This window comes from Chiloscyllium plagiosum, unplaced genomic scaffold (assembly GCF_037043375.1).
Source record: "Chiloscyllium plagiosum isolate Xiang-an unplaced genomic scaffold, Cpla_swu_hap1 HiC_scaffold_11, whole genome shotgun sequence".
NCBI lineage: Eukaryota > Metazoa > Chordata > Chondrichthyes > Orectolobiformes > Hemiscylliidae > Chiloscyllium > Chiloscyllium plagiosum.
This window is the reverse complement of record NW_028270149.1, coordinates 78,454,996-78,481,048: the sequence shown is the minus strand read 5'-3', so window position 1 is coordinate 78,481,048 and position 26,053 is coordinate 78,454,996. Positions and strand designations below refer to the sequence as shown.

Genomic DNA, 26,053 nt, shown 5'->3' with positions numbered 1-26,053 from the left:
ATTAATTAATTAACCTACATGAATACTCTACATGCAGGCAAGCTAATACTACACAGAAATCGCACAGTTATGCAAGGTCCTGTGGCATCAGAGTTGTCATCTTTACAGGAGTGACATGAGCCTAACCTTGTATGCTGTGACTCTGAGTAGCACAGGATGTGAGAAGCCACAAGTCACGCCGGTAAATTTGCTGTTATCTCTCAGTATGCGACAAGATGGATTCTATATCTTGAGTAATAAGCCCAGCTCTGGCCACAGTGACACAAGGGAAACAATTCAGAAAAGAACTATGAGGCTAAGCCCTAATATCACTACTTAACTTATGAGGAAAGGCTACAATAACCAAACCTACTGAGCCTTGTAAGTCATTGTTAGAGTAATCACGCAGAGGTATAGGAAACAATAAATGGAAGAGAAAAATAGGACACCAAATTGTGACAAATTAAGTTGTTGATGTAGGGCAAGGGAACACAAAATCAAATTCGTGAAATATTTGTTTAATGACTGACTTCAGTAAGTTGGATTAATAAATACAGCAACAATTGTCAATAAAACTCCTAGAACAATTTAACAAACAACTGCATTGCTGATGGAGGAGGTGAGAAGCTAATTTAACTCAGTTTTTGATTTATTCACAAAATCAGACATTACAAATGTTTGGTTCTTCGATCCATAACAATGTTATCATGCCTCTGTTTATATCTGTACAAGTATTTGGCAGGGCAGTGCTGTAGGGTAGCCCTGATGGATCACAATAGTACATGGGCTGCCATGGTAAGCTCCCAGATGAGGTGGAGCAGGAGAGATGTCACAGAGGGAACATGAAACATTTCAAAAACAGTGTGAGCTTAGGCAGTAGCAGTCAGAGGCCCGAAAAACCAGGACGCGTTTCAGTCTTGTCTTTTAACTGTGCAACACTGCACGCACACACACTGAGCTGAAACAAAGCCCTGTCATTGAGATTTCCCATTTTTTTTTGCTGTCAGTTTGAAAATGCTATGAGGAGGAATCAATGGGACAAACACAGGTTTTGCAAGTACAAAATATTCTCATCGGATCTATTGATACACACAGATGAGATTCCTAGCAAATTACTTGCAAATTACCAGCTGTATTTTGTTCTCAGCATCTGTTGCCAATAGACAATGCAAGGGGATGTGCCCATTATGCTTAACAACAGTACACGGTAAACATCACTTCAGATTTAACCATAGCTCCATAGAGCCTACTGTAGAGGCACTTCAAGTATTCCTGAGTACCGCAGATTTTCAAAACTCTCTGCATCACTGGTTTTACTTAAACATGATAAAACATAGAACCAAATGAGTTAAAATGACTCAAGCAACAGAAAGATTCCAGTGAGAGGTATATCACTGATCTTGAAATGTTCTTGAAATGGTATATTGATTATGGTTGTCTATCTTAAAAATAAATGTGAAAACAGTCAAAATTTGCACTGAGCTATGCACCTGTTCTATTGTTCTTTCCACTTGGGGTACAACATCTGATTCAAAAGATTTCTAATTAATCTTAAAGATTTTTAAAATCACTTTCAACCTAATTCTAATGAACACATAACCACACGCAACTGAACAACTGTGTCTTACAGAAGCTTCAAGCAATGAAATGTAATTCTCCACTAATTACTTAACCTGCCTAAACATTATACATGCACGTAAGCTAATAGTAAAAAGAGTAAGGTTAGCAACAGATTTGGTTCAGTGTAATCTGTTTCACTGGCGTCTAAATAAATGCACTGAGTTGGGTCAGCTGATAGCACTTGTACCTCTGAATTAAATCGAAACAGAAACAGAAATTGCGTGCAGAATTCAGCACGTCTGGCAGCATCTGTTGGGAGATAGCAGACAACTCTCCACAGATATTGCCAGTGCTGCTGAGTTTATCCAGCAATTTCTGTTTTTTGTTTCAGATCTACAGCATCTGCAGTGTTTTGTTTTACATCTGAATTACTGGATTCTCGGTTCAAGTCTCACTCCAGAGTCTGAGCACAAAATAAACCTGGCACTGGCATACTCTATGGATAGAGTGCTGCATTGCTAAAGGTGCCAAATGTCAGATGAACTGCTCAACTTAGACCACATCTGTCTGCTGGTTGAATAGAGGAGTTTATTTTAAATTTACTTATGGGATGGGCCAGCATTTATTGACCATCCCGAGCTATCCTTGAGAAGATGGTAGTGAGCTGCCTTCTTGAACCACTTCAGTCTACGTGCTTTAGTTTGACCACAATGGCTTTAGGTAGGGAATTCTAGGACTTTGACCCAGCAACAGTGACGGCTCAAGCAACAGATGTTAGTAAGGAGGACTTTGCAGGGTTGACAGGGCTGTTTTCACCATTGTTCTTTCCAATGCCTAGATTGGGTTTCATTTCTTTATTGAGACTTCATAGCAATTGGTACAACTGAGTGGTTTTCTAAGCAGGGCAAGTGAGAGTCAACCACATTGCTGTAGGTCTGGATTTGTATGTAAGCTAGTCTAGGTGAGGAGGCAGATTTCCTTCTCTAAAGGAAATGAGTGAGCTAGGCGCTTTTTTTGTGACAATCGACAATGGTTTCCTGGTCATCAGTAGATTCTTAATTCCATTTTTTAAAAAATTGAATTCAAATTCCATCACATGTTGTAGCTGGATTCATACCCAGGTCCCCAGGACATTAACTGAGTTCCTATTTTGTAGTGACAATACCACTAGGTCATCACTTCCCCCAGTCATCCCTAGTCTCCTGGCCAATGTTTATGCCTCAGTCAATGTTATAAAAACATATTACTGGCTGTGGAAGTTTACTGTCAGCATATTAGTTGTCGTAGTTCTTGCAATAGTGATTATTCACTGCCGAAAATAAGTACAAAGAGAAGTATGTTGCTGTAAAGTACTTTGAGATGCCCAGTGTTAATGAACGGTCTTTCTTTTCTCATTTGAATAGGCATTTAAAGTAAGCATTTCATCAGGATCAGCACAGGAGGAATGATGGACTGGTCTTAGAATCATGAATTGCAATTCTCAATTGAAATGCTTGTTTAGTTCTCACTCAATTTGTATAAAGAGAAGGTTGCACCACAGATTGAATGCAAAATAAATATTAATCCTATTTATCAAATAAACAGAGGCTTCCACTTAAAAACCTTTTGCTGATGATCTCACAATATTCTGTTCCATTCCCAATTTCTCAAAGAATGAAGTTGTCCACACCCACACACAAAATACGTGGACAACATGGGGGCTTGGACTGTTAAATGGCAAATGAAGTAACATTCTCACCACACTTCACAATAGTCACAATGCATCAAAAATACTTCAAGTAAAGTGCTTCAGGACATCGTGAGATCATGCAAAGTGCAACACACAAGTCTTTTTTCTAATACACCTACCAAGTGATTAAATTCTCCAGCAAGAGAGTCGAGCAACCTTCCCCTATTTCAACACTTATCAGAAAATCAAATTGACTAGCCACCCAAATGTGGTAGTTCCCAAACCATGAGATGGCATGGTGGCTCAGTGGTTAGCATTGCTGCCTCACAGCACCAGGGACCCCAGTCGATTCCAACCCCAGTCTGTTTGGAGTTTGTACACTCTACCCGTGTATGTTCTCCTTTGGTGCAGGTTTGGTGAATTGGCCATACTAAATTGCCCATTGTGTTCACGGATATGTAGGTTCCCTGCATTGGTCAGAGTAAACGTAGGGGATGTATCTGGGTGGGTTGTTGTTCGGATGGTTGGTATGAACTTGTTGAGCCACACTGTAGGGATTCTTTAAAAATCTATGTTAGGGATTAGGTATTCTTCTGCAAGTAGGTAATCAACTAATTCCCCAAAGCTTTTCCATCACTTACAAGGTGCATGCAAACATTCACCACCTTCTACTACTATCTTTGTGGCTGCATTGCAGCTACAGCCAAGGTTTCTTTGGCAGCACTACCCGTATCTGCAAGCTCTGCCACCTGGAAGGTCAAAGATAGGGAGTACATAGATACTCCATTATTGTTAAACTTCTTGACTTGGACATGTATCACCATTCCTTTCTCTTTGCGAAGGCAACATTCTGGAACTCCTTAGTTATCAAGCACCCTGCCACAACTGTGACAGAGTGGGTCACAAAGGAGGCTCACTACCACCTTGTTAAGAGTAACCCTTGTCTTTCCCATGACATTCATTTTTGAAGAATGAGATCCTGAAAACAAGCAAAGACAAAGAAACTCCTTTCCTGAGAAGATAATGATGCAGAATCCACAAAAGCCCGATCCACTCTGCTCTAACAATTGGCTCTTACTTTAGGAAAATATATTTCCATCTTGCTCAAAGAAAAAAGCGCCTCAGTGCCAAGCTGGTCCTCCTGTCTCTCTGCAGACTTATTAAAATTATGTAAATGTTCCTCAATCCCCAAAGGTAATCAACTGAAAGGGTAGGATTTCATGCAGAATATAAATTTTGAATGGCAAGAAATAAATGGAACAAAATAGAAGCAGCAAGAATTTGCTCTCATACTTATACTCCAGGCAGCAGATTGACAAGGTGAGGCTGAGCAGTGATTTAGTTGTCTGTTTAAAAATGTCACTGTATTCAAAAGAGAAATGAGTACAATTCAGTACCTGTTGTGCATCCCAGCACTTAGTGGGATTGCTACCTGTTGACCTATTCATTTTTTTGAAATGTTGGCTCCATCAGTCCAAAGGACCTTTTACTATTTTTCTCAGTTCTGTTCTTGATGTGTAATTGGAAGCATGGAGCTAAACAAGGGCAGCTTTCAAACGCTGGTGACAGACTTTTTGTCAGAATCTTCTTTTTGAAAGGTCCAAGACTGTACATTTTGTCACAGCCACTCTGTTCCTGTACGTTTGAACAGAGAGCAGTGAACAGTTCATGCATGTGCATAGCCAAGTTTCCTGCCACACTTCCATTGATGTTACAGCAACAGAGCAGATTCAGTTCCATGGAGAACAATGAACCAAATCTTTAGTAGTCATTAGAAGTGGACCTCGGTGCACTTATCTTACAGCTTTTCTATTATTACAGCAGTACAACTGACTACAGAAATCAATGGAAAGGGAACCAAAAAGCAATTCCATTATGAAGATGCTCAGAATCTGTGTGAACATGGAACATTACAGCATGGAACATGCCCTTCGACCCTCGATGTTGCACCGACCTGTGAAACCAATCTAAAGCCCATCTAACCTTCACTATTCCATTTTCGTCCAAATACTTATCCAATGACCATGTAAATACCCTTAAAGTTGGCAAGTTTACTACTGTTGCAGGCAGGGCATTCCAGGTCTTTACTACTCTCTGAGTAAAGAATACTTCTGACCCCTGTCCTATATCTACCACCTCTCAATTTAAAGCTATGTCCCCTCGTGCTAGCCATCAACATCCAAGGAAAAAGGCTCTCACTGTCCACCCTATCTAATCCTCTGATCATCTTGTATGCTTCTATTAAGTCACCTCTTAAACGTCTTCCTTCTAACAAAAACAGCCTCAAGTCCCTCAGCCTTTCCTCATAAGATCTTTCCTCCATACCAGGCAACATCCTGGTAAAAGGTGAGCGATGAAAGCAATGAGAAAGAGAATTAAAAGACAGTACTACCTACCAGAATCTAATGTTTAGTAAGAAGAAGAATATATTGCCAGTGTTTCCTCTCTAAAATAAAAAGACCTTTGACGATGTAGGAGTCACAGGGAACACTGACACTCAATGTCCCTCTTCAATGCCTTTGGGATGTTGGTAGTGGGCCTTCTTGAAATGCTAGCTCTCAGGTGATGCTACAAGAGGGTTAAGGTTAGGAAGGGAGCCCCAGGACATTCGACAATGATGGAGCAGTGATATGGATCAAAACATCAACATTGCTAAAAAGTGACATGAACAGGAAGGCTGACCTCATCAGGCTGAAATGGTTTACTATGGTTTGTATGGAACTGTTAACTGTCTTCATTGACTGATTAATTTCAAACCAAGTCTATTTTCATGCATCGGGGTATTGTCATGGGCTCACAGGAGGGATTGCCCATTTTGAAAAAAGGTACAATGTATGCACGTATTCCTTTCGCCTCCAAAGAACAGTGTCAATAAATGCCGATTCTAACCCTAACCCTACTGCAAATCAATCACCCTGCAAATCCAACGATAATCTTTAATTGCTTTCCAGTGTTACTTTTAGCACAGTTGGTATTATTTAGAAAATGCTGTTCAATAGCAGAGTCACATCTTATGTTGGACACTACAATCTGAGGCTGGTTAAGCACAGGCAGCAGCTGCCTTTTGTGTACAGTAAAAAGGATGTGGCTTGCCAATTCAGCATTCAATCCAAAACCTTTTATTTGAATGCAGTGAGTTGAAAGCAGGAAGAGTTGTTCTTCAGGTGAGGATGAAGTCAGCCCTGGAGAGCAGGGTGGTGGTGGATGGGAGCTAGTTACATCTCTTCAACTTCAAATCCTCCCAGTGCACTCGGTGTTACCAGAGATGAGGTGGATCAGTCATGAAGAGGGATGGAAATAACTTTTTCAGCTATATCTAAGAAGATTGAAGGTGACCTGATTGAGATCCTCAACAGTCAGAGTGTCAGGATAGGATAAATATTCCGCTGGTTGATGAAATTGTGACCAAATGGGCACAGACTTAAGCTGGTTACAAGAGTTAAAGGGGAGGTTGCAACATATATCTTTACAAGGGGTTTGTTTGAATGTAGAATTCTCACTGTCACAAGTCACAGTGGAAGCAGATCCCAGAATTTTTGTTTTTGATTAATGGAATTAATTGTTTGAAAGGAGGAATATTGAAGGAATATGGGAAACAATCAGGAACATTTATTAGCCTCGGTCGCTTATGTGCCATGTTAGAAAAAGTGAACTACAGGAGTTCTGTTAAAGTGGATCATCTCTTTTTATGATTTGAGGATGAAGATAGTCAAGGGTAATTTTAACTGATCCTGCGTGAGTCAGAATTTGAGAAGAAGAGCAAAGAAAATTAATGACTGAAGTGAAGGCAAATAACATCCAGTAGAATTTTGCTCTTGACCTCCCATGTATTAGGTTTAAGACAACTCTTGACACTTGTAAATGACCATCATGGAGGGAAATAACCAAATAGAATTCATGCTGAACTTTGTTGCTGTGCATTCTTACTGTAAATACTGCATCCTTACAATGAGTAATGGCAATAATAGTAGATGAACTCTTAACATGTTTGTGTAACATTCTCTGTTCAGACGTATAACCCATTTAAAATTAAAAAAGTCTTTCAAATGCAGAATTGTATGAACGTGCCATGATGAGCATTCTTCTGTGATTCTTTGAGGATAACAATGGTATTTCCTTTGCTTATGAGTCATGGTAGCTGCGATATAGATAAATGATTTTGCACCAAAAGCTTGAATATTTTAGGAAGATTGAACAGTTTTTTAAAAAAATGATTTTGTAATGGAAAATCTAAATTCTGGTTTTCCCTTGTACTGTGAAGTAACAAAAATTTCACAGCCCAGTACATAAGAACACTAAGGTGTTTCAGTACATCAAGACAGTTTAAATAACACATTGAGTGTAAAACAAGTGAGAAATTAAATACAAAGCAACATAACTGATTCAATTTGATTCAAACCTATGACTTTTTTAGTTAGTAAAAAAGTTTTTAATTACGATTAAAAATTTTCTGACAGCGTAATCTGCAATTGTGGCAGGCAACTTAAAGCATAAAGCTCGTTCCTGTTCCACCATTTTGACCTATCCATCTGAGCTTCACTCTGCTAGCAAGCACTCTCATCTACAACATTCATTTTTCTGGATTCTCTCCTCAGGGTATTTTCAGTCACATGACTGATGTGATTGATGACAAAAAAAAGGCCTGATTTGACTGATGATGTCTTCCCTCCTTGCTTCAGTCTCACACTTTATTGCACAATTTGCACTGATCTCACTGATTCACAAAATGGCAACTTCAATCATTCTTACACAGTTTGATAAATCATTTCAACTTCAAAATATAAATGTTTTTTAAAAACTAATTTCACTCCGACTGAGTGTAGACAATAGATCGCCAAAGATTAAGCAGAAAATTTGCCTGCGAAATACTAAATGAGAGAAGAGGTACAGAGAAGTGACAATGGGGGAACTTCAATTATTCTAAAATAGATTGGCTACAGTAACAGTAATGGGCAAAGAATTCCTGAAAGATGCATAATGTAGTCTCCAGCTTAACAAAGAAGGAAGCGGCGCTGGATTGGGTTTTGGGCACAGAGTGGGGTATGTGAAGCATGTTTTAATGAGAAAGCATTTGAAGAATAATGCTCATAATATCGTCAAGTTTAGAATCACTATTGAGAAGGAAAAGGCACAATCAAACATAACAATACTTTGCTGGAGAGGGGCGAACTTCATTGGGCTGGAAAGAATCTGACCAAGTTAGATTGAAATCAGACAACTGTATTTGAAACAGTGAGTGAACAGCGAGACAGACCTACAACGAGGAGATGATTTAGTTACATAGGAGACACTTGCTCAAGAGATGGAAAGAAATAACGCAGCAAGATTTCTCCAGATGATTAAAGATATAGCGATTAAAGAGAAACCATAAAGAGGAGGCTTATGAAAAATGTAAGAGCTGAGCCAAAAATAGAAAGTGCAGAGATCATCTAAAAAAAGGAACTAAAAGGAGCAAAGACAGTGTCTGACAATAGATCAGTGACAAATATAAAAGGAAACCAATGTCCTTCATAAACCCATAAGTAGGAAAATAATAGTCAAAGGAAGATTATACAGCAGAAAAGACACATTCTTGTAAAAGCCTGGGAAATTGCTTGCAGTAAGTCTGTTACATGAGATAAGGAAACATTGCCGCTATGCAGACGAGTGAAACTGGACTGGACAAAACATTCCATGTATATGGAGGGACTGGAAAAAAATGTTTTTTTTTCCCTCCAACCTCTCAATGTTCATAGTCAGTGTCTCCAGTGGCAAGAGGATTGGTAAACAGAAGGACATAGACTTAAGGTGACTGGCAAACAAATCAGCAAGCATGAAGAAACATGTTTTAGACATCAAGGAGTTGTGGCTGGAAAACACTGCCTGAATGGGTAATAGAAGCACATTCACTGGTAACATTTAATGAATGAATTAGATCAATATCTGAAGGGAAAACCTCAGGTGAACTGCCCCAAAACACCAGAATTGTGAGATTAATTGGTCTATTCAAGCCAGTATGGGGGCTGATTGTTCACATTCTGTGCGATATCATTCTACAAATCTAATTCCAATGAGATTTATTAACATAACTGGAGTGAACTGTTTGTCCATGTGTATTGTCATTAGTACAGAATAGTACGAACAGACATTTGAAACTACAATTCCTATTCTTTTCATAACAAATGGAATATAAAACCATGCTGTTTGCATGATCTGTCAATTGATTTACTCGCAACCATGCTGGTTAATTCAAAATACGTCAAGAAACCATGGCCGGTGGGATAAGTGCTTACTGTCAGAATGTTTCAAAGAGCTTGAAGGGTTATCTCAAAATGTTTTGTTTCATTTTAAATTTTTGACTCATTTTCGCATTTGATATAACTCCGGAGAGGCCAGTATCTTGTCACCAAATCATCCATTATTTACACATGGAGAGACACTGATCCAGTTCCATCAGAGCCAGCTCTCGGAGTGAGCAGAACCTCTGACATGCCTGTTCTTATCTGTCAGCCAGGGCTCCTTGATTGGACCAGGTTAACACCCACAATTAGGGAACTCATATTCTATGAGGTCCACTTGGCTGACCCTGTTACGATCACTACATCCCTTTCACTTTGTGCCTGAGGACACAGACTGGTTCTTTTTTTTTCACCTCCTCCTGGGACATTTTAGCACCTGGCCAGGTTCCACCAACTTTGCCTCAGTTACAGGCAGCGTGTAACACAAAGTAACCTGCCTCTGGCTCCCCTCTTCAGGCAACAAAGACATCGAGACGGTGATATGAGCTATGCCCATCTTAGATTCCAAGGTATCTTCAATGCTTGATGGAGATGGAGAACACGCAGGTTCTGGAACAGTTGGAAAGGCAATCAAGGCATCAGGCAGCTTTGGTTTTACTTCATTTGCAAATTTGCAGCTTTCACGTGGTCCACGTGCTTGTTCAGAACCGTCGCACCGACACGAACTTTATATGTCACTGGACCTGACCTCACATCAACCATGCAGAACCATTCCCGTGGTTCCCACACCAAACATCATCCCCAGAAGTAAACTGCCCCTCTCAGTTAGTGAAGTCTTCTATCCAGCATTGGCATTGTTGATGTCATTCAGCCTCTCTCCCACACCAGGTCTGCGAAGATCAGATTTAACCGGTGTGGACTCTTCTCCCCATTAGCAACTTTGGTGGAGCTATCCCTGTAGTTGCATGAGGGATAGTCGTATAATCAAATAGGAACGAGGATAGTTTGGTATCAAGTGAAGCTGAAGGCTGTTTCTTTAAGTCTGTCTTCAAAGATGGGCCTGTTCTTTCTGTCAGACCATTGGATGATGGATGGAATAGAGTTGTCTCTATATGTCGAATACCGTTTAACTTCAGGAAACACTCACATTCCCTGCCGGTAAATGATGGCCCATTATCTGTGACCAACATTTTCGGGAATCTGCATATTACAAAAGATGTGCACAGTTCTTCTATCGTTGTTCCCCTGTTTGACAAATGAACTCTACACACATACAGCCACTTTCAGAGGGCATCCACACTGACTATGAACGTGGAGTCCATGAAATGATCCTGCATAGTTGACATGTAACTAAGTTTAAGGTTTACCCGGCCATTCTCACAGAAGTGGGGGAGCTGCTGGTAGTAAGTTTTGACCTTGTTGGCATTCTGGGCATTGCCCCAGCAGTGCAGCTATGATTGCATCCAATGCTAGCCACCAAATATAATGTCTCACCAACATCTTCATTTTGGAAACCCCTGGATCACCCCTGTGGAGTTTAGCCAGTGTCTGATGGTAACTTTTGCTCAGGACAATCACTCTTGCTCCCCATAATCATACAGCATTCTCTACTGTGATCTGGTTTGTCTGGGTCCAAAAAGGTTTCATTTCGGACTATGATGGTCCTTTTGTATCCCCCATCACCACCAGCTGTTTCAGTTTTGCCAGGATCGGATCCTTCTGTGTCCGAAGTCTGATATTGTTAGCCATTACCATTATGGACTCTTCTAGTGGCGGTACTATCAGTGAAGTATTTGCTACTTGGTGCCCTGGATGGTACTCCAACTTGTAATTATATGCACTTAATAATTAGAACCCACCATCGAATTTGGCCTGAAGCTATAGGTGGCACGGCCTTGTCTTCTTTAAGTAGACCTAGCAAGGGTTTGTGGTCCATTATTATTACAAATTTATGTCTGTAAAAGTACTGGTGGAACTTCCTGACTCCAAATATGACCACCAAACCTTCCTTTTCCATCTGGGCATATTTACACTTTGCATTAGCCAAAGCCTTGGATGTGTACACTATTGGGCGTTCCTCTCCATTGGACCACCAAATGCCTCACCTGGAGGCATTGCATGTCAATATCAGATTTCACTTGGGATCGTAGTGTGCCTACACCTTCGAGGATGATAGCTGTTTCTTCACTTCCCTGAAAGCTATGGCTTAGCCACATGGCCATTTCGAAGGCTGATCCTTTTCAAGGAATTGATGCAAAGGTGCCAGGAAGGAGGCCAGGTTACATATGAACTTTCCATAACAGTTCACCAGATCAAGGAAAGACCTAATCTCTAATACTGACGTGGGAGCCAAGGAACATTTGATCATCCTCAATTTTATCTTCCAGCAGGTGTAACTCGGTATCACCGACTCTGTAGCCTAAATAGGTCACTTGAAACACATCTTTGCCTTCTTAGACAGATGCCCGCCTGGGAGAAATGTCTAAGGACTATGCCAAGTTCTCTAAGTGCTCCTTATTGGCCTTCCATGTTATTAGCATATCATCTGGATAAAAGGTGACATGGGTAGACTTGTAAAATGTTCTCCATCATCTGCTGAAAAATTGCACAGGTTGACGATACCCCAGATGGTAGTCTGATATATTGGTACAAACCCTTATGGGTATTAATTGTAACATATGTCATCTAATCGCAATTGCAGGTACACATCGCTCATGTCCAGGTTCGTGAAGGACAGCCCTCCTGCCAGCTTTGCATATAATTCTTCTCTGTGAAGGACTGGATATTTATCCAACGGTGAGAAATGGTTTACAGTTTGTTTAAAATCCCCACAAAGGCAAACTGACTCATTAGGCTTCACAATCAGTATGAGTGGTACTGCCTATTGTGCACTAATCGAAAAATGAGCCAATCTACATGAATCTTTTCCAGCCAAATTCACCCCATCAGGCTTGGGCCTGAGCCTTTTATTGCAGTCAATGGGAACTGAACCAGCTGGTTCTCAGAGAAGACCGGAACCAATGTTGTAACCTTAATCTGTAAAGGTTCCCCGGTATATGCTCTCAGTTATCTATCCAGCACATTCTTAAATGAGAGCACAATCTCTACGGGCAATTGTGAAGTGTCTTCCTTGCAGTTTCCTTTGTTGGCACTCAGCTAACTCCTGGTCTTTCCCAGCTCAACACAGTCCTAGAACTAGGGCAGTCAACTAACTCTGGTGGAAGGGGACAATTGTCTTCCTGGTGTCTATACTGTGGTCTATTGTGAATATGAGAGGTTACAGCTCCAGGCTACCCACTGCTCTCATGTTGCCTGTTGCTGTAACAACAGGAGCAAGCAGCTGGTGCTTTGCATCTTATATTCAGGGAATACACAGGAGTCTTGCTACTTTCAGACATGCACACACACATTTCCCTTTGAGGTTCATCATCAAATGATTAGGTCGTAAGTGTTGAAAACGCCCAGAACGTGATTGGAAATTTCATGTATCCACTAATGATGCTCATTTCAAGGCACAGTTGAAAAATCTGAATACATCATGTTCAACTTACACCAGGACATGCTGAAGACATGAATTACATTCCAAATGAAGCAGTCAGACTAAATTGCAATGAAAGAAATGTTTTGAGAACCTAGCTATGTCCAGTCCAAGTAAGACAAGGTTTATTCCTACAGGTCAACACTATCGTTACATGTCAAATTGGGCTAGAATATTCTCACTACAAATTAATGCTTTGAGTTGTAAACAGATATTCCACAATTGGTTATTTCTTGCAGGTGAATTTTAAGAAGTTATTCCGTAAATATATTAATGTGTGAATTCCCAAGGAAAGAAAAGAGGTCCGACTACCAAAATCACTAAATAATCAGAACACCTGGTCAGTCAATATTGCTGAAAAGAGAGACGAGTGGGCAAGTAAACAAGAGGAATAAGTTCAAGCCTTGTGTTTTTATTGAATGACCTGAGATCTTAGTCAATTAATAGAAATACAATGTTTTCTCCACAACAATGATTGGCAAGGTTGGTTGAGCCAATCAGAACACTTTTCTCCCAAAGTAGAAACTTTTGTGACTGTTTGAAGTTTGGTATTCTTGCATTTGTCCTGATGAGATGAAAAGCTTCAGCAAAATTTCTCTGTTTTCAGCAACATTCAGATTCTGCACTTGGAAGGGGCTATTTGTCTCATTGTTGTGCTCGAGGCTTCTCTGTATGCAAGTGACAAAGTCACTATACTTCAAAAGTACTTACTTGGCTTTGGATATTCTGCTGCTCCTCGGATGCTGTCTGAACTGCTGTGCTCTTCCAGCACCACTAATCCAAAATTTGGATATTCTGTAGTTGTGTAAGGCACTATATCAACACAAGCTCTTTGGTTCAATTTCAAAACTGCGACTGTAGCCAAATAGAATTGGAGGGGTTGAAACTTTGTAGCTTTGCCAATCTAAGGAATAATATAATACTGCTTTTCACAGAATATATCATTACAATTGTTGAATTACCCATTGACTGAAGTTAGCCCCACATTATATCTCCTTCAACAGCCAAACTAACTCAATCTGTTTTTGAATGGCTGAAGTAAATTATTCTGAAGTTGAAATAATTTCTGTTCTAAGGGGTAAATAATTAAAGGGTTGAAAAAGGCAGCACTGGAAAAGTACAGCAGGTCAGACAACATCCGAGGAGCAGGAGAGTCAACATTTCGGTCATAAACCCTTCATCGGGAAGGACTTATCCAAATAGAGACCAAAAATTTGATCTTTTTCTGGAGGCAAAGTGCTTGACAGCAATCTTTACACGAATACATTGCGTCAAAGTGCTGTTTCTGTTTTCTCTCTCAGAGGTTTGTGACAAAAATAGCCATTTTACAAATGTTCAGCTTGGACAAGCCATGAAGAAAGAAGACCAGCAATAACGAGAACATGAATTATTGGTTAAGTTGCTGACAAATAGCAATGACTAACCTGTTTTCTTTTTTAACAATTGCTATTCATAACCAACTGCTCATTTAGTCAAATAGGTTCTAGGTAACTTATTTAAATTAAGTATAATTTTCCAAAATGGACCTCACAGAAAATGGATTCCTTTGTGTCTTGTTACCTTGTGAGAGGTGCTGATCAGCGCTGTGTGGCAGGAAGCAAACCTAATATCGTGCGCATTTATTAAGAAGGCAGCACAACAGCAGACACAAAGATGTGTCGCTGTGTGAGACCTTACTCCCAGCACAGAGCCATGATAATGTACATGAGGACTGCTGGAGTTCAAGACTATTCTCAGACTCCAATCTACCTGCATTCCTTACTCCAGTGGAGTGCAAAATTACTCTCTGCTGTCAAGATGATCACAACAGGTAACATTAATGTGTATTATTATAATTGTATTACATGAATAGCGAGTAATTCAAATTCGAGGGCCTTTCTAAATATGAGTGCGGGCTGCAATACTCCAGCAAACATTTATCACCAGCAAGGCTTCCTAACAATCCCAGAACTGAATGGAATTAGCCCCACATTATACCTCCTTCGACAGTCAAATTATCTCATTCTGCCTCTGAATGGCTGACGTAAATTATTCTCAAGTTGAACTCCGTTCTGTTCTAAGGGGTAAATAATTAAAGGATTGTCAAAGGAAGGACATATCCAAATGGAAACCAAAGATTTCGTCTTTTTGTGGAGGCAGAGGACTTGACAACAACCTTTACATGAATACACTGCATCAGTTTCACGAAAGAAGGGTATGCTGCTGGTGTCACTGAGAAAGATAATTGGTTATCCATTGCTTGAGTGTAACCACTTTACAAGGCTGGCAGAGGTAAGGAGTCAGGTGTGAAAGTCAATAGAGAGTTATTATAAATAAATCCTACTTGACCATGCTGATTGAGGTCTTTGATGAAATACTGGAGATGATAAGGGGGTGCAGTTGATGCAGTGTACAAGGATATTCAAAAGACATTCAATATGATACAAATGAACAGATTCGTTAGCACAATTAAAGCACACTAAAAGTAAAGGTTCAGTGGCAGTAGGGATGAAATTGGCCAAGAAGCAGAAGGCAGAGTGTATCTGTGAATGACTGGTGTTCAAACTGGAGTGATATGTTCAGTACGGTTCACAGCGGTTGCTATTAGAATCCCTTCTCAAATTGATATGGAGCTGGACTTGGGGAGCAGCTTCAATGTTTTTGAGTGAAATGGAACAAACAGTGAGGAAAATAGTATTCCTGGAGGACAGAGTCTGGTGAAATAGACGGCATGTGAAGGTTAACTCAGGGAAGCAGGAAGCAAAGGTTTTTGGTAGGAAGAATGAGAAGAAGCAATATAAACCAGAAGGAGCAAATTTAAAAGGAGTATAAGAACAAAGAATCAGTAACTTTCAATAAATAATTATAAAGGAAAAGAAATTGCAGGGCTGTGAGAAAAGGGATTGAGATTAATTAGATAGCTGGCACAGAGATGATTGGCTCAGTGATCTCCTGTGTTGTCTCATTTATGATTCTGTTATTGGAACCCAGTGACCATTTTCGATGTGTTGCAAGATGGCACAAACTGTAATGAGATACATAACCCCACATTATCTGATTTAGCTGTTGATTGAGAATAAATATTTATCTATGCTTAAGCAGCCACAAAAAGGACAAGAATGAACACCAGTGCTCAAAACAAGGCCGAAAATCACACAAAACAGGAACTAGAATAGAAGGCACCAAAAATAATTGCATTTCAGCCAAATTAAGGTTTTGCGGCAGTGTTATTAACAGCAACAAAATCTCGGGTTGCTGACAAAGGTAGAAACACATTGAGTTGAGCATTTAAGAATTGTCTTAATTATTCTACAGCCTTGTAACATCCCACTAGACATCCTTAATTCACTCCATAACACGGAGTTGATCAATATTTTGCTGGTTTTGTTTCTCGGAGTCATGTTAACTAATCTTCTTTGAATAGAGTAAAAAATCATACAGCATCAGGTTATAGTCCAACAGGTTTATTTGGAAGCACCAGCTTTCGGAGCGCTGCTCCTTCATCAGGTGGTTGAGGAGAATAAGTTTTTAAGGCACAGAATGCATAGCAAAAGTTTACAGTGTGATGTAACTGAAATTATATATTGAAAAAGACCTGGATTATTTGTTAAGTCTCTCATCTGTGAGAATGACCACGTTGGTTTCAGTTCTTTCTTTGTAAATCACAAAACTTTTTTTAATTTTTAATTTTTTTTAAATTTAAAATTCTTTTTTACATTCTCAAGTGAACTTTAACAATTGGTGTCATGTCGGCTCAGATAATGTATTGAAGGTGTGAGCTTCCCTGTGTGAGGCTGTCTGTGCCACAATGGTCAGGCTGATTCTAATGTAAAAAACAGATTTACAGAATCTTCCATGGATTCATGCAGTTTTTGAGCAAAGTAAAATCTAATTCTGCAAGTACAAATTCACCCCACAAACCTATATGTGTATGTGTGCATGTGGGTGTGTGGTGGGGTGGGAGGGAATAGTGAATCGATTTTATTTCAGAACTTTGTCAGAATATAGACCAGAGGTTAAAATTAGTAATATTAACATTAATACAATAATAATGGGGATGCTGATTCTTTTACATTGATTAATACTTCAGTGAAAACAATGGAGGGAGAAGAAAGTTGTGTGAACACTTGGCCATCACAAAGGTAGTTCCTAGCCTTTCATGCTTGAGATCTTGAAGATTCACTTCCTATAACAATTTGAACATTGTCGATCTTTCCCCATACTATGAGCTGAACACTGTGCCCTTTGGCAAATTAGATAAAACACAAGGTCCCAGTCGAGTTTTGCATATTACAAATGCAATGCATCAACCAAATCTGCTCACGATTTAAATAACCCTGGCTTTAAAAGTGCAATTAAACTACAAGGCAGACAATGAATCACCATTAAAATTCCAGTTAGATGCACTGGATGCAGATGACACCAGTCGCTGTTGTTTGACGCTAGTGAGGGTTTGGTGACAGCTCAGCTATAAAAAGCACTAATTATACTGTATTTGGCAATCTTATCAGTAACACAATATCGAAGCGAGGCTGGGATTTTTTATTCCTTGAGGGCACTTCAGTGGGACTGAAAATGTAAAACTGCTACAGATTCAAATAACTTCTGATTGAAGGTGCCAAATAGTGTTCTGTAAGCGTAAGTGTCCTCACTAACCTTCAAATCTACCCTTGCACTTTTAAAGAGAGATTATTTTACTTAAACTGTGCAGAAATGCTTCAGAACATACTTCCAAACACTTTGCTATACTTAGCTAATAAGTTACAACACATATGCTTGACTTGAGCCAGGGAAATAGATCAGCTGGATGATAGGAATGAATGGAAGACCAAACCATAATATATAATAACTTACGTGGTAGAGGGGTACTGTGTTGCTTTCAGGTAGTGGAAAATTCAAGATGTCCTGAGAGGTGGGGTCGAGCCTCACAGGGGCTGTCAATACAGAGGGACTAATTGGGTAGCTGGGGCTTCCTGGATTCTTCTTTCTCCTTGAACTCCTGCCTGTATCTCTCTTGCTCTCCCTCTGTGTCATAGGCTCCTCTTGAATGATCAGAATCTTATCATCGCTCAGATACCGTAGAAGCGAATCCTCTGGGTCAAAGGAGGGGAAAAAAAAAAGCACAACAGTGTGATAAGTTCTTTTGCAAATGCGTTGGAATGCACAAGCTGGTAAAACTCACTACTGAAGCATCACTTCCTTTCAGTGTTCAGTCAACCACAAAGCAACATCACTGCAGCCCACAACCGTCTACTTTGAGCTGCTTTAGCGACCACCCAACCAAGAAACATTCCGTTGCAACCAAATAAAAACAGTTATTTTGGAGACACTGGTAAAACATTCTCACCATCAAATGTATCTTCAAACTTCATCAAGTTGTTCTCAAGGAAGCAAACTGTGGTTCAGTTCGTGATATGTATTAGTTATAGACGCTGTTTTATAATCATTTCCTGTACCATGATCAGATGAGATGTTCTATTTTAGGCACAAATTTAATAGCAATGCAGATGAATATTAACAATAAAAATCAATTGCACAAAGAAAACCCGAAATAATTTTACAACAGTGCTCACTTCCAGATTTCCAAAGAAATTCTCACTCATGATGAATTTTCTACACAATTCCATAGCAGTTAGGGCATCACTCTCTGCTGGATTGCTTCATGGATGCTTTCAGCCTCTCCTTGGCCCCAGGCAGTTCAAAACATTTAAAATGCCAACATGAAAGATAACTTTGGGTAACTCATAATAAAACCAAAAAAAGAAATTGCTGGAACTACTGTGCAGGTTAGGCAGCATCTGTGGTGGGGAAAAGAGTTAATACTTCAGCTTGATGACCTCTCATTGGAAGATTAACCATATCTCTGTCCATGGATGATGCCTGACATGCTGAGTTTTCCCAGCTTTTAGTTTTTGCTATTTCAGATTTCTAGCAAGCACGCTACTTGTCTCTTTGGGTATGGACATCTCATGTTGGATTTTTCTTATCTTGTACTCAGTGAATTTGTGCCCATGCATCTTCAGATGAGTGACAAACCTCGGTTTAGACACAAGGGTAATCTCTTGAGGAAAACAATTCTGCTCGACTTGTCACAAAACTGCTGGATATGACAGTACTAGCTGAGGTGTGCTCAAAGCCTATCCAGTCAAACACTGAGCACAAAACTAAGAAGATTTGTCTTTCTGTTACTTCTTTTGTTATACTATTTTGGCTGGGCTCAATGCAATTCTTACCATAAGAATTAAAGGCGCGCATGAGCATTTTGCCTTTCACAACCACAGGATGTCCTGAAGTGTTCGCCAGCCAATGAATTACTTTTGAAGTGTTAAGTACTGTTGTAACGTGAGAAACATGGCACAGAAGGTCACACTAACAGTAATGAGATACAGAGCCAAAAAGCATGGTCTGAATAATGTTCGGAATGAATGACAAATATTGACCAGGAAGAATGTCCCTGCTCTTTAATAGAACATAGAACAGTCCCGCATGGTATGGATCTCCAGAGTAAAGCTGAGAGGGCAGATTGGTCCTCACTGAAAGTCTCATTTGAAAGATAGCAACGTTGTTACTGCAGCACTCCTTCAGTATTGAACTGAAGTGGCAGCTGTGATTATAGACTCGAGTCTCTAAAGTGGGACTTGAACCCACAAGCGCTGACTCAAAGATGAGGGTGCTACACACCCAACCACTGTTAACACAAGAGTGACAAAAGTTCTAACACATGCGAGGTTATTGATTTCCTCATTTAATTAACATAAAATAGACCGTCCACTCCTCTATATCTTAAGTTATATGTGTTGTACACATATTATTTAGTCATTTATATTAAAATGTTGCATCTGAGTGCAATTCTTGCCAAGAATACATTTTGTCATGTTTTGCCACGTTTTTGGCTTTAGATTCATATGTCACAATGTATATTGGATGGATTTATAACATTGGAACTATACACTTGCAGACTGTAGTTACACTTTCTTCTCAGTAGGGGCACAGTACTATTTCGGGGGTCATATTTGCAAGTCCCCCAGTTTGTATACGAGAGAAACTCCTTTGCTCTAACTGAGTCTACTTGTGTGCTTTGTTATTTCTCACTCAGCTGGCATGCTAGAAATCATGCTAAGAGCTATGAATATTTCCAGAATCATTGCAGAAGTTAAAGATTTTACATGTTGCACAAGTACACAGAATTGGAAATGTGTTGCTGGAAAAGCGCAGCAGGTCAGGCAGCATCCAAGGAACAGGAGAATCGACATTTCGACCATGAGCCCTTCTTCAGGAATGAGGAAAGTGTGTCCAACAGGCTAAGATAAAAGATAGGGAGGAGGAGGGGCGTTGGAAATACGATAGGTGGAAGGAGGTTAAGGTGAGGGTGATAGGCCAGAGTGAGGGTGGGGGCGGAGAGGTCAGGAAGAAGATTGCAGGTTAGGAAGGCGGTGCTGAGTTCGAGGGATTTGACTGAGACAAGGTGGGGGGAGGGGAAATGAGGAAACTGGAGAAATCCGAGTTCATCCCTTGTGGTTGGAGGGTTCCTAGGCGGAAGATGAGGCGCTCTTCCTCCAACCGTCGTTGGAGGAAGAGTGCCGACCATAGCAACACGACGGTTGGAGGAAGAACGCCTCATCTTCCGCCTAGGAACCCTCCAACCACAAGGGATGAACTCGGATTTCTCCAGTTTCCTCATTTCCCCTCCCCCCACCTTGTCTCAGTCAAATCCCTCGAACTCAGCACCGCCTTCCTAACCTGCAATCTTCTTCCTGACCTCTCCGCCCCCACCCTCACTCTGGCCTATCACCCTCACCTTAACCTCCTTCCACCTATCGTATTTCCAACGCCCCTCCTCCTCCCTATCTTTTATCTTAGCCTGCTGGACACACTTTCCTCATTCCTGAAGAAGGGCTCATGCCCGAAACATTGATTCTCCTGCTCCTTGGATGCTGCCTGACCTGCTGCGCTTTTCCAGCAACACATTTTCAGCTCTGATCTCCAGCATCTGCAGTCCTCACTTTCTCCAAGTACACAGAATTCCCCAATTTACATGTTTTGGAAATGCAGGTGGACAGAAAGCATGGATTGGGTTTCTATATTTAACTATAATTATTTATTATAAACAACCAATGATGAACTATCAACATATAACTCTACTAGTTAAAAAGTCTTTATTAAGTTTCTCTCACACATGTGTGCGTACACACACACACACACACATTACAGAGAAAAAGGACAGCACCTACCTTTTCAGCAGTCTGATAGCTTCTAACCAAACATTCACACCTACAAGATATTCACCAACCTGAGAGCCAATAACATGGTTGTTAGCAGACAGGGAGGCCTTTGTCATTACCAGTTGCTCACTATTCCACAAATCAATCAGCTAGTTGGTACTGATCAAATCTCCCTTGATATATTAGCCCTGGCTCCAGCTTGTTTGCAGTAAACTTTGCAACTCTTCAAGCAAATACTGGTGTTAATAGCACTAACAATGAGCGTCAGGAAAATGAGTTAACTTTTCCACAATCATTCATTTTTAGGACTTTCCTTTTCCTATTTTAGTCCACAAACAAAAATACAGGGTCTTTACAGCTCGCTAAACTATGACTGGTTAATAATAACATCAAATCGAAGTCGCAATTTACAATGGAATAGAACATTAAACCTTTTTATTTGGGGGGTGGAAATATTGGATAGGTAAGGCTTGTACCTGCTGGAGTTTAGAAGAATAAAAGATGATTTGACTGAACCATTTAGAGTCATAGAGATGTACAGCATGGAAACAGACCCTTCGATCCAACTCGTCCACGCCGACCAGATATCCCAACTCAATCTAGTCCCACCTGTCAACATTTGGCCCATATCCCTCCAAACCCTTCCTATTCACATACCCATCCAAATGCCTTTTAAACATTGCAATTGTACCAGCCTCCACCACTTCCTCTGGCAGCTCATTCCATACATGTATCACCCTCTGCGTGAAAAAGTTGCCCCTTAGGTCATTTTTATATCTTTCCCCTCTCACCCTAAACCTATGCCCTCTAGTTCTGGACTCCCCCACCCCAGGGAAAAGACTTTGCCTATTTATCCTATCCATGCCCCTCATGATTTTATAAACATCTATGAAGTCACCACTCAACCTTCGACGCTCCAGGGAAAACAACCCCAGCCTATTCAACCTCTCCCTATAGCTCAACCTCTCCAACCCTGGCAACATCTTTGTAAACCTTTTCCGAACCCTTTCAAGTTTCACAACATCCTTCCGATAGAAAGGAGACCAGAATTGCATGCAATTTCCAAAAGTGGCCTAACCAACGTCATATACAGCCACAACATGACCTCCCAACTTCTATATTCAGTGCTCTGACCAATAAAGGAAAGCATACCAAACACCTTCTTCACTATCCTATCTACCTGCGTCTCTACTCTCAAAGAGCTATGAACCTGCACTCCAAAGTCTCTTTGTTCAGCAACACTCCCTATGACCAAGTGTATAATCCTTGCTAAGATTTGCTTTCCCAAAATGCAGTATCTCAAATTTATTTAAATTAAACTCCATCTGCCACTCCTCAGCCCATTGGCCAATCTGATCAAGATCTTGTTGTACTCTGAGGTAACCTTCTTCAATGTCCACTACACCTCCAATTTTGCTGTCATCTGAAAACTTACTAAGTGTACTTCCTATGTTCACATCCAAATCATTTATATAAATGATGAAAAGTAGTGGACCCAGCACTGATCCTTGTGGCACTCCACTGGTCATAGCCCTCCAGTCTGAAAAACAACTCTCCACCACCACCCTCTGTCTTCTACCTTTGAGCCAGTTCTGTATCCAAATGGCTAGTTCTCCCTGTATTCCATGAGATCTAACCTTGCTAACCAGTCTCCCATGGGGAACCTTGTCGAATGCCTTGCTGAAGTCCATATAGATCACATCAACTGCTCTGCCCTCATCAATCCTCTTTGCTACCTCTTCAAAAAACTCAATCAAGTTTGTGAGACACGATTTCCCACGCACAAAGCCATGTTTACTATACCTAATCAGTCCTTGCCTTTCCAAATACATGTAAATGCCTGTCCCTCAGGATCCCCTCCATCAACCTGCCCACTACCGATGTCAGGCTCACTGGTCTATAGTTCCTGGCTTGTCCCTACTACCTTTCTTAAATAATGGTATCACATTAGCCAACCTCGAGTCTTCTGGCACCTCACTTGTGACTATCAATGATACAAATATCTCAGCAAGGGGCCCAGCGCTCACTTCCTTGGCTTCCCACAGAGTTCTAGAGTAAATCTGATCAGGTCCTGGGGATTTATCCACCTTTATGTGTTTCAAGACATTCAGCACTTCCTCCTCTGTAATATGGACATTTTTTGTGAGGGAGTTTGACAAGGGAGGATGTTTTGCCTCATTATAGAATCTAGAACTGAGGGTCACTGCTGAAAAAGTAGAGTTGCCCACACAGATAAGATGACTTTGTTTTAGAACATCCTGAGTCTTTCAAACTGTCTTCCTGAAAAGGTGACGGAAGCAGAGTCCTTGAGTATTTTTGAAGCAAAAGATTACTGTGAAACACAAAGCTGAAAGGTTATCAGAGGAAGGTAAGAATGGGGATTTGATGTTATAAGCAGGTCAGCCTTGATTTTATTGAATGGTAACACAGCCTTGAGGGGCCAAATGGCCATTCCTACATCTTGTTTGCATGTTTGTGTGAGTTACATTGAGAGGTCACATTCTCTGATTGGGAGATGGCACCTGGACTTCACTCTCTATGAGTAAGGGCTTGAGAGAGAATCATAGAATCCCTGCAGTGCTGATAGAGACCATCCAGCCCATTGAGTCTGCACCTCCAAAGAGCATCCCACCTTACAGTCATAACCCCACATTTACCACAGTTAACCCACCCAGCCTTGGGCAATTGAGCATGGCCAATCCACCTAACCTGCATATTTTGGACTGTGGGAGGAAACTCATGCAGAGATGGGGAGAACGTGCAAACTTCACACAGTCACCCAAGGCTGGAATTGAACCTGAGTCCCTGGCGCTGTGAGCCACTGTGCTGCCCAGTTATCAACCAGTTCACGATAACTATGGGCTGGATTTTCTCTATGAGCCTCTATACCCACCATCAAGTTCAAATTAGGGCTGGAAGCCTGCACCTTCTGGGAAACAGTCTCTTAATGTAATTTTCCAAGAGCAGCTGATTATGGTCAGTGGGGAGACCTAGGGCTTTTGCCCGAAACGTCGATTTTCCTGCTCCTTGGATGCTGTCTGAACTGCTGTGCTTTTCCAGCACCACTCTAATCTAAAAGGTAAAGGGCAGGTTCTCAAAGCCACATGCAAAATCATTTTGAAAGCAGTGGAATTCTCTAGTTAGTAGGAGAGGGAGAGGGCACTAAAAATGGTCTTTGCGGCTGGGTCATGTCGATGGGGCACAATCCCATCTACAGTGTGACTTACAGCTGCTCAGGTAAGTCGTGAGGACACTCTATCTGCTGTCTCCAAAACTGGCCCCAGCCTGAGGAAAGTTGGCGGAAAATGGCTGCTTCAGTTGGCCAGGCAAAAATGAGGACTGCAGATGCTGGAGATCAGTCGATAAGTGTGGCGCTAGAAATGCACAGCAGATCAGGCAGCATCCGAGGAGCAGGAGAGTCGACGTTTCGGGTATAAGCCCTTCATCAGAAAGTTTCCCCATCTCCCCTCTCCCCACCTCATCCCAGATCCAACTTTCTTACTCAGCACTGCCATCTTGAACTGTTCTACCTGTCCAGCTTCCTTCCCACCTATCCGCTCCACTCTCAGCTCTGACCTATCACCTTCATCCCTGCCACCTGCGTCCACCCCCACCTTCCAAGCTATCTTCCCCCCAGCCCCATCCCCCTCTTATTTATCTCTGAGCCCCATTCCCACCCCACCCCCCCACTCCCCCCTCCCCCACATTCCTGATGAAGGGCTTATGCCTGAAACTTTGACTCTCCTGCTCCTCGGATGCTGCCTGACCTGCTGTGCTTTTCCAGCACCAGACTTTTCGACTCCTTCAATTGGCTTTCAATGACTTTGAAGAAGGGTAGCTCTGACACACCCCTTGTCCCCTCTGTTCTAACATCAACCCCCGGGAAATTGGGCTGGAGGTTAGGGTCCAGCTTGCAAAGCACCCTGGCGGCCATGAATATTGCCTGGAGTGCCCTCCAAAACTCAAAGTTCAAAAATCCTGTAGTTGAAGGATCTATAGCTCAGCAATGAATTCAGCAGAAGACAAATCAATTCAAATCAAGGATAAATTGGCCTTGCACAACAGGGTAAAGCAGGTGAAAATGAAGTCACTAGTCTCTCCCAGCTTGTGCCAACAGAGGTAGAAATGAAGAGAGATGTGAAGCGAGTTCCTAATTCATTAGGAACTCTATTAGACCTGGAGCGTGTGGACTCCCTTCCCATCATAGGAGGTGGTGGAATAGGTCTTTGAATGTGATTCACACTGAGCTGACATGGAGACAAGGATTTCCAATCGAGGATGGAGGACACATGTTCGATGCTAGAGGGTCCATCAGAGGCCTCAAATGTGAAGGGTTACTCTGGCAGATGATTAAGGGAGTGGGGGAGCGGCAGTCACTTCAAAACTGAAACACCCTCTCTCCAGCTTCTTTAAATTTGGAACAGCAACATGACTTTTGGTGCCAGGCTACCACCATAGGGGTGGGGGTGCTGCTACCTCCAGTCACTTAGCTGGGCCCTGCTCCTCCAGCCTCTCGAAGACTTAGGTTAGCTCTTTATGAATCAGAAAAGCTACCTGCCCATGTCCAGTGTAGCCTCTCCAACTCCTCCATCTGCTTCGCTAAAAAATTACCCGGAGGCAGGATGGAGCTGAGCTAACTTTAGCTCCTCCTTCCCTCCAATACTGGCCCTTGGGATCGGGCTGAAAATCGAGCGCTTCAAGTTTCTGGTCGTTGTCCAACTTCTAACTATTTTTGGATACGTAAAGATGGCTCAGCAGTACATTGCGTATGGAACTAGCAATTGTTAAAATGGGCCATGAAAGATCAGAAATGCCCAAAGGCATTATAAAAGCACCTGTGACCAAACGTCCGTCAGATGTTGTTACTATTTTCAAAGGATTGATTGTA

The 26,053-nt window shown here is 41.3% G+C and overlaps 1 protein-coding gene across 3 annotated transcripts in view; it reads right to left on the bottom strand.

Moving 5' to 3' along the window:
• Nucleotides 1-26,053, bottom strand: part of LOC122557100 (connector enhancer of kinase suppressor of ras 2) — a 585,950-nt gene that overhangs the window by 174,140 nt on the left and 385,757 nt on the right. For all 3 annotated transcript variants that reach the window (XM_043704404.2, XM_087992202.1, XM_043704405.2), the window contains exon 12: nt 17,798-18,036. In XM_043704404.2, the coding sequence (XP_043560339.1) occupies nt 17,798-18,036 (239 nt within the window). The remainder of the gene's footprint in view (nt 1-17,797; nt 18,037-26,053) is intronic.